Genomic DNA, 10,175 nt, shown 5'->3' with positions numbered 1-10,175 from the left:
GCTGCCTCCGGTGCAAGTCATTGTTTGTCTCTTTGTTGGTGCGCGTCGTTATTGGGATTTGGAGACCTAACTTCCACAAATTCACTTTGTCGAGAGGGCCCTTCCCTGTTTGAATCCCGCCAGTTCTGATGAAATTCAGGTCTGTCGTTACGATTATATCGTCTGTCGTCATGTTGGTAGTTCCTGTAGTTTCTTTCTTGTCAGTTACATGGTGGAGAATTTCTCCCTGAATTGTAACTGCGCGCTGGACCGTTGTGTCTGAAGTTATTCTGTCTCCCATGATAATAATTATTTTGGTTCCCATATTGTCTGTGTCTGTGGTTGTCTCTGTGATATTCATTACCATGGAAATGCGATCTTTCTCTGTAATTATTATTACTCTGCCAACGGTTGTCATACGGGTAGTGTCTGTTTTGGTCACGATTTACATTGTAAGAATAGCCTTGTCGTGTCCATTTATTATTTCTGTCATCGCGGAATTGTGACGGATGTGACCTGTAATTGTTGTGTTCCTGTTTTCGCGTTCTGCGATTGTCAGTGTAACAGTCCCTGAAAAGCTTCAATGTCGTCTTTGCAACGTCCTGCCAAAATAATGTGTCGTAAATGTTCAGGCAATTTGATTAAGCAAATGCGGATGAGTTCTGAGGGGCTGTATGGGTTTGACAGGTACTGATTCTTGTGCAACATGTCTTCAAAATATTTCACAAGACTGGAGAATTCAGTTTGTTCGATATGTTTCATCATTATGATGCTATGTTTTACTCGGTCTTGTGTAGCTTGAGACCAATATGCTGAGAGGAAGGCATGATAAAATTCTCCTTCACTGTGGCAACCGTGAATGACCGATCGCATTCTTACAGCTGGTTCATTCTCTAAATAGCCAGACATAAATTCTAATCTGCTCTCTAATGACCAGTTGGGAGGAAAACAATGATAGAATTGATGAAGCCACGCTTGTGGATGAATGTCGTTGCCGGAATTCTTAAATGTTTTGAATTTACGTGTAGTAAACAGCTTATAGTCAAAATCATCATGTTGGCGAGTCGCATGTCGGTCATTGTTACTTCGTTTCGGCGGTTCCATCTCAAAATTCGGTGTACCTTGCCAATTTATTTCATAATTTCCGAAGTACCCAATGTTATTATTTTGTGGCTGTTCCGTATTTCTATGTCCCTCTTCCCGTATTGGAGCGCGAGTGTCCTCTGAAATACGTAATTCTTGTATTACCTGTGTCAGCTGATCTTGTACTTCCCGGATTTCTCTTTGGTGTTGCTTATTAATTTGATTCTGATTTTGTTTGAATTTCCTAATTTGTTCGCACTCTTCTGTGTCATTAAAGACTACCGGTTTTGTGTCATTCAGATTATCATCTTCCTTCGTAGATAAATTATTTAGCTGATCCGAAATCTCGACTACTTTCTCTGATAATGAACTAATTCCTTCCATGTGTCTTTCTAAACCAATTTTCAGTGTATCTACTGTTTCCTTTAAGTTTCCAGAGTTTTTGCAAGTAGCGTAACCGAATCGGTAGATGCAACTGAGTCAATTTTAGCTTGCAAGGTCTCATGATTTTCGTGAACAATAGTTTGCAGTTCTTTTATGGCTGCTTCGTGATTCTGTAATGCATTTTCATGCCGCGAAAAAATAGCTTGAAAATGCTCACAAATTTGTGTTTTTACGTCATTACGGACTTTTTGACATTTCAATTCAATGTTATGTAACTCAGTAGTTAAATCTTCACGTGTTTGTTCAAGCGTGATGTCTAACTTCCAAAGATTTTGTTTCATTGTGTCTAACTTTTGAAGCTTTTGCTGTGTTTGTCTCTGATTTTGTTCCATTGTGTCTAACTTTTGAAGCTTTTGCTGTATTTGTATCTGATTTTGTTCCATTGTGTCTAACTTTTGAAGCTTTTGCTATGTTTGTCTCTGATTTTGTTCCATTGTGTCTAACTTTTGAAGCTTTAGCTGTGTTTGTCTCTGATTTTGTTCCATTTGTTGCATTAATCGCAATAATAATGTATTAATGTCTGGAATCTTTTTCTCTATGCTTTTTGGCAGTGCATTTTCACCGGCAACATTCACATCTTGACAAGCAGAAAATGCGTCTTGACGCAAAACCTGAGTCTACAGCATGTGCAATATTGTGTTCTGTCATTCCCGATTCCTGAGGCGAGCTGTTGCCGACCGATCGATCGATAATGCTTCCCTGTTCACTACCTGTTTCACTGTCTCCACCAGAGGTTCCCAAACTTTTGTTTGTCATGCCCCCCTTTTGCAGAAGAGAAAACTTCCGTGCCCCCCCTCCCCCCCAAAAAAAATATAGAGATTTTTATTAATTATCAAGAAATGATTGAAAAATTTGTGATGGTAACGTCTTGTAACATGTTGGGCTGTTAATGTATCGAGTCGCAGTTATTACGTCATCAGTCTAGTCTAGTGATTATAAGCCACTCCTAAAGCAAAGAAAGGCCTTGGTAAACAAGGAAAAATAGTTGCAACCTTTGCAGATTAGTGGATGCGGGCCATTATTTTAAGTTGAGTGTAGCTTATTACTTTCACTCATTATCAAAAATAGTCACTCAGTCACGGTGTTAGCGAACATCACTGATTTGTACGCTTATAGTGTTCCCCATTGCACATAGGTTGGCATATATGTCAACGACGACAGTTACCGAACAGCGACAAAGGCCCAGTTCCCAGAACCAGACAAAAAATAAAAAATAAGTTTTACAAAATAATTTTGCAGACTACACAGAACTTTAAAAAATATGAATAAAACAACTTCCTTACCTTGATTACATTCCCTTGCTGTACACCATGTCTTCACCAGTATACGATTTTGGGACTACTCTTCACTTGCCATATCTAGGATAAACTTTCGCTGTGTCTTCATCCAGAAGAAATACTATTATTAGTTGAGGTAACATACCACACATAACATCAGAATCCATAAGGATCACATGCAGTATTTATATTTAAATCAGATTCACTATGTTAATTTTATACTGTTTCTTCGAAATAGATTTTGTAATTTTACAGTATTACCTACATGTAAGGGTAGTTAGGAGGAAAATAACAAGTTCTCTTATAATGTGACGTAATTATAATAAAAATATTATTTCCACACACATATGGCAAGAAACAAACAAATAAATCAATGTGAAGGATGAGCTTGCATTTTTTTTTTATGATTTTGAATTCTTGGCTGAATAGTAGAAACTGCGCAACGTAAATCATTGGCAATACTGAGTTTGCTTCTAACCTCATTTTTTATCGCCACTACAGCTGAAAACAGCTGAAAGCAAGGGGAAACTATGGCCGTAATTTTTCCCAGGGGCATGCAGCATTACTGTATGATTAAATGATGATGGCGTCCTCTTGGGTAAAATATTCCGGAGGTAAATTAGTCCCCCATTCGGATCTCTGGGCGGGGACTACTCAAGAGAATGTCGTTATCAGGAGAAGGAAAACTGGCGTTCTACGGATCGGAGTGTGGAATATCAGATCCCTTAATCGGGCAGGTAGGTTAGAAAATTTAAAAAGGGAAATGGATAGGTTAAAGTTAGATATAGTAGGAATTAGTGAAGTTCGGTGGCAGGAGGAACAAGACTTCTGATCAGGAGACTACAGGGTTATAAACACAAATTCAAATAGGGGTAATGCAGGAGTAGGTTTAATAATGAATAGGAAAATAGGAATGCGGGTAAGCTACTACAAACAGCATAGTGAACTCATTATTGTGGCCAAGATAGATACGAAGCCCACACCTACTACAGTAGTACAAGTTTATATGCCAACTAGCTCTGCAGATGACGAAGAAATTGAAGAAATGTATGATGAAATAAAAGAAATTATTCAGATAGTGAAGGGAGACGAAACTTTAATAGTCATGGGTGACTGGAATTCGAGTGTAGGAAAAGGGAGAGAAGGAAACGTAGTAGGTGAATATGGATTGGGGCTAGGAAATGAAAGAGGAAGCAGCCTTGTAGAATTTTGCACAGAGCACAACTTAATCATAGCTAACACTTGGTTTAAGAATCATGATAGAAGGTTGTATACATGGAAGAACCCTGGAGATACTAAAAGGTATCAGATAGATTATATAATGATAAGACAGAGATTTAGGAATCAGGTTTTAAATTGTAAGACATTTCCAGGGGCAGATGTGGACTCTGACGACAATCTATTGGTTATGAACTGTAGATTAAAACTGAAGAAACTGCAAAAAGGTGGGAATTTAAGGAGATGGGACCTGGATAAACTGAAAGAACCAGAGGTTGTACAGAGTTTCAGGGAGAGCATAAGGGAACAATTGACAGGAATGGGGGAAAGAAATACAGTAGAAGAAGAATGGGTAGCTCTGAGGGATGCAGCAGTGAAGGCAGCAGAGGATCAAGTAGGTAAAAAGACGAGGGCTAGTAGAAATCCTTGGGTAACAGAAGAAATATTGAATTTAAGTGATGAAAGGAGAAAATATAAAAATGCAGTAAATGAAGCAGGCAAAAACGAATACAAACATCTCAAAAATGAGATCGACAGGAAGTGCAAAATGGCTAAGCAGGGATGGCTAGAGGACAAATGTAAGAATGTAGAGGCTTATCTCACTAGGGGTAAGATAGATATTGCCTACAGGAAAATTAAAGAGACCTTTGGAGAAAAGAGAACTACTTGTATGAACATCAAGAGCTCAGATGGAAACCCAGTTTTAAGCTAAGAAGGGAGAGCAGAAAGGTGGAAGGAGTATATAGATGGTCTATACAAGGGCGATGTACTTGAGGACAATATTATGGAAATGGAAGAGGATGTAGATGAAGATGAAATGGGAGATACGATACTGCGTGAAGAGTTTGACAGAGCACTGAAAGACCTGAGTCGAAACAAGGCCCCCGGAGTAGACAACATTCCATTGGAACTACTGACGGCCCTGGGAGAGCCAGTCCTGACAAAACTCTACCATCTGGTGAGCAAGATGTATGAAACAGGCGAAATACCCTCAGACTTCAAGAAGAATATAATAATTCCAATCCCAAAGAAAGCAGGTGTTGACTGATGTGAAAATTACCGAACAATCAGTTTAATAAGCCACAGCTGCAAAATACTAACACGAATTCTTTACAGACGAATGGAAAAACTAGTAGAAGGCGACCTTGGGGAAGATCAGTATGGATTCCGTAGAAATATTGGAACACATGAGGCAATACTGACCTTACGACTTATCTTAGAAGAAAGATTAAGGAAAGGTAAACCTACGTTTCTAGCATTTGTAGACTTAGAGAAAGCTTTTCACAATGTTGACTGGAATACTCTCTTTCAAATTCTAAAGGTGGCAGGGGTAAAATACAGGGAGCGAAGGGCTATTTACAATTTGTACAGAAACCAGATGGCAGTTATAAGAGTCGAGGGACATGAAAGGGAAGCAGTGGTTGGGAAGGGAGTAAGACAGGGTTGTAGCCTCTCTCTGATGTTATTCAATCTGTATATTGAGCAAGCAGTAAAGGAAACAAAAGAAAAATTCGGAGTAGGTATTAAAATCCATGGTGAAGAAATAAATACTTTGAGGTTCGCCGATGACATTGAAACTCTGTCAGAGACAGCAAAGGACTTGGAAGAGCAGTTGAATGGAATGGACAGTATCTTGAAAGGAGGATATAAGGTGAACATCAACAAAAGCAAAACAAGGATAATGGAATGTAGTTGAATTAAGTCGGGTGATGCTGGGAGTATTAGATTAGGAAATGAAACACTTAAAGTAGTAAAGGAGTTTTGCTATTTGGGGAGCAAAATAACTGATGATGGTCGAAGTAGAGAGGATATAAAATGTAGACTGGCAATGGCAAGGAAAGCGTTTCTGAAGAAGAGAAATTTGTTAACATCGAGTATAGATTTAAGTGTCAGGAAGTCATTTCTGAAAGTATTTGTATGGAGTGTAGCCATGTATGGAAGTGACACATGGACGATAAATAGTTTGGACAAGAAGAGAATAGAAACTTTCGAAATGTGGTGCTACAGAAGAATGTTGAAGATTAGATGGGTAGATCACATAACTAATGAGGAAGTATTGAATAGGATTGGGGAGAAGAGAAATTTGTGGCATAACTTGACCAGAAGATGGGATCGGTTGGTAGGACATGTTCTGAGGCATCAAGGGATCACCAATTTAGTACTGGAGGACAGCGTGCAGGGTAAAAATCGTAGGGGGAGACCAAGAAGTGAATACACTAAGCAGATTCAGAAGGAGGTATGTTGCATTAGGTACTGGGAGATGAAGAAGCTTGCACAGGATAGAGTAGCATGGAGAGCTGCATCTAACCAGTCTCAGGACTGAAGACAACAGCAGCAACAACCGCTGAAAATGCTCTTTCGCACAAATAAGTGCTTGAAAATGGTAAATACAGTTGCAGTCCTTGTTCTGCTGTGCTGGGATACACCGTGGGATATTTCAACCAAAATAAAGTCTTATCCATCTTCTCAAAGTCATACTTCGCTGCAGAATCATTTTTAATTTCTAAGACTTCCTCTTGTAGTCTGTCTGGCAACACATCCACGTCAACGTGAAATGGATCCGTCGCTAACCTATAATAAATTTTGTCATCACAACTGTTATGGAAGTATCGTTCGAATTCGTCAATGAGGTGCTGCAAATGGTTCGATATTTTACTCTTAGTATCAGTATCCTTAAAATTGTTTTGAAATCGGGCTTCTTCCAGGATTCCAAACAATCTGGAAAAGCAGGAGTAATTGCATGCTAAAATTTTACGTTTCCATAGTTGCAACTTATCAGTAAATGCTTTGATGGCATCCCGATGAAAATGATGTTTGACTCTCCACCTTGTAATTTCAAATTCAATGTGTTTAAAGATTCGAAAATATCTGACAGATAAGCCAATGCAACATGAACACTGGGCTTTCTAAATTCCATATACAATTCAATTTGTTTGTAATTTTCCAAAAACTGCATCACTTGTCTCGAAGTTCAAATAATCTTCCTAGCATATTTCCTTTTGAGAGCCAGCGTACTTCTGTATGAAATTAGTGTTTTATACTCTGCTCTCAAGTCTTCACAAAGAGCCATAAATAAACTGGAATTTGACGCACTCTTTTTAATATGATTCACGATTTTGATGCACAGTTTCAAGACATCATTGAGTTCCTTTGGAAGTGTCTTAGCTGCCAATGCTTGACGGTGTATTACACAGTGGATAGCAGTAACACTAGGGTTTTTTTCTCTGACCATCTGCACGAATCCTGAGCGACATCCAAGCATTGATGCGGCGCCATCTGTGCTTACGCCTATCAGTTTCTGCCATGATAACTCATTTTTACAAAAAGAATTCAGAGATGGCTGCCATTATATGAATTGCTTTTGAAGTTGACTTTAACTCTGTAGAAAGCAGCAACTCTTCTTTAATCGCCTCATTTTCTATATAGCGAACGAAAGCTAGCAATTGGCAACAATTCGCAACATCGGTACTCTAGTCTAACTGTATTGCGAAAATCTGTGATTGTTTGACGGCCGTGACTAATTGATTTTGTATGTCTTCAGCCACATCATCAATCCGACGTTTCACAGTACTGTCAGAAAGCGGTATTTGTGAAAGTTTTTGTTTACTTTCTGACCCAAGAACAATATCAGTAGATTTCAACAAACTGGGTTTAACTAGTGTCGCTCCGATAGTATGACTTTTCTTGGTCCTTGAAACAAGTCGCAATAACTCATACGAGGCTTCCAGTACCTTTTCTGATGTCTGAGCGAAGGATCCAGCAGTGTCCAACTTCATTCGTTTCAAATTATCACATCTTGCAGCAAAAAATTCTTTCTGCTTCTCTTTCAATGCACCATGCTTTGCCCACAAATGGCGTTCCAGACGAGGTGCTCTCATGGAATCATTGCTCAATATCTCATAGCAAATAAAACATTGCGGCTGGTCAACACCATTTTTTTGTATAGAAGCAAAACCGTTTTTGATATAATCATTATTATATTTACGTTTTTTCACGACACTCATGGTGAAGTAAAAAGAAAACAAGAAGTTAACAGTATAATTTCGCACTAACACTGATTTTACTGAGGCACAACTGTGAAAGATTCGATGCGATTTCAGCAAAATCCAATACATCAAATGTGTCAACAACTGCAAGCAACCAACTGAAATAAAGGAGAGCTACTGTCGTCTGTCGGCACCTCAGATGACTGCCTGTGAGGAGTGGGGCGAAGAACGGGGAAGCCCAGCCGCAGCGACCTGTTGGCCAAGCAGGGCTCTTGCTGGTCAGAAACGGGCTTTAACCTGATTAGGGCGGAAACAGCCCACAGGCACCCTAAGAATTTGCTACCTGTTCTGCGGTGCTGTTCTGAGCAGTGCAGCCTGGGGTTTTATGCGAAAATCGTTTTCGTGCCCCCTATCTTTCGTTACTTATAAATGAAACGTGGTAAGTTTTGAGATAACATCAATGAATTGGTTGTCAAATTTCACAGTAATTAAGTAAGGTCATGGATACACCTCATACATCGCTGTAAACTGTGCACAGTGCCAAGCAGTTATCTCTGTACTCGTGCCAGAAGAAGCCATTGTCGCAGCAAAGAACGTACATTAATTTCAAACGAAATTATGCCGTATTTCAAAAAGGCAGAAGAAAAATAACTGTTTTGTCAGATAAGTAATCCGAATGAAAGAGCTGTAGTAAAAAAAATAGCTTCACTAATGGACTTCATTGTCTATCTAGCTGGGTTATGTTTCATTGTTAGCAGTCACGACAATGTTTCCAGAACGGCGTGAAGTACTCTGCACAGAACGAACACTTGTACTAGTTTCGCATTTACGTCGTGCACATTTTTCTGGTGACAAAGGGCATAGCCCTGCCGTCCAAATTACGAACCAGCCAGTTCATTTGAATCGTATACAGTCTATTAAAGTCACTGTAATCGCATCACATGGGGATCCGCAGGTTGACAGGGTAATAAAACGGCATTTTTGCAGTTACGTAGTATAAGTGATTATTACACTGATGAACATAACCTACTATGGCTAAAAGTTACAACATGATTATGTTCAGTTCATGTGTACAAATGTACAGAATAGTTAATACCTGACTTTTCTGTTTTCCAATTGTCAGAAGTAAGTTGTTTACAAATCTGATATATTAGAATTAACGCATATCACCTTCGTAATTTAGAGAGTTTCTGTGTGTGAAATTCTAAACGTGACATTCTAAACGTGATCTTCAAAAGCTGTATGTTCTGGAATAGGTTATTGAGATAAGATTGTGGGAAGTGGGACGCCAAACGATTGCATTTAGCACCATAATCTATCATTAATACCTGCACATTAATTTTTATTAAAATATCGATATTAAAAAAAATATTAGGTTTATACCACTAACTCCACCCGCGCCCCCCTTGCAACATCATGTCCCCCCAAGGGGGCGCGCCCCCCAGTTTGGGAACCCATGGTCTACACCATTATTTGCCACCTGCTCCATTTTCCTATGCACACTTACCAAATTACTACTTTGAATGTCTGTTAATTCATTACACAATGGTGCTGGTAAGCTACGCTAGTTGTCACTATTATTTCTCAGTTTACTTTGGAGCCTAGTGTTACGTTTTTCACACGCCATTATTGTCACAATATTTCACACGATAACACAGAAAAACACAATTTGAAAATTAAAAATAAGAGAACACGTTAACATAGCACTGAAAATTATATCTAGTTAGTTGCAAGCGTAGCTGCGAAATACTTGGTGCAAATCTACATGCATACCACAACCTTTTTACTGTACAACAATGAAAGACTGCAACTACAAAGGAGATTCTCTCTACAATTACGCTCTAGCAATAAACAAAAGCTACACTAATTACACAAACTACAAGAAAAAATCAGAAGATTCCAGTGAGGTATCCTCGGCTAACGGTCGACATATGAAACGTCCCCTTATAAAAATTGTACGTGACTGTGTTTAAACTGGCACACAATATTTCTTAGCGCAACGCAATCTGACCTTCAGTAATCCCTACTAAAGAATGGCCCTGACTAACATTAACCTATACCTTTCACAAAACACTTACCTCACAAAAATCTTCGTTACTCAAACTACGGCAATACAGCAAACACCAATACTGCTAGCTAAATAAAAGATTCAAACTACTGAAGGCACTAACTACTGATAGGCATAGTT

At 38.9% G+C, this 10,175-nt stretch overlaps 1 protein-coding gene across 1 annotated transcript; it reads right to left on the bottom strand.

The window, feature by feature from the left end:
• Nucleotides 1-7,471: 7,471 nt before the first annotated feature.
• Nucleotides 7,472-8,005, bottom strand: LOC124606436 (SCAN domain-containing protein 3-like). The gene has a single exon (XM_047138418.1). The coding sequence runs from the start codon at nt 8,003-8,005 to the stop codon at nt 7,472-7,474; it is 534 nt and encodes a 177-aa protein (XP_046994374.1).
• Between the last annotated feature and the right edge of the window lie 2,170 nt (nt 8,006-10,175).

Source organism: Schistocerca americana, chromosome 3, assembly GCF_021461395.2.
Source record: "Schistocerca americana isolate TAMUIC-IGC-003095 chromosome 3, iqSchAmer2.1, whole genome shotgun sequence".
Taxonomy (NCBI): Eukaryota; Metazoa; Arthropoda; class Insecta; order Orthoptera; family Acrididae; genus Schistocerca; species Schistocerca americana.
The sequence above is the reverse complement of the archived record's forward strand: the minus strand, read 5'-3'. Positions and strand labels throughout refer to the sequence as shown.

Coding starts and splice junctions, on each gene's coding strand:
- LOC124606436 (XM_047138418.1), bottom strand. CDS start 8,005: ATGAGTGTCGTGAAAAAACGTAAATATAATAATGATTATATCAAAAAC.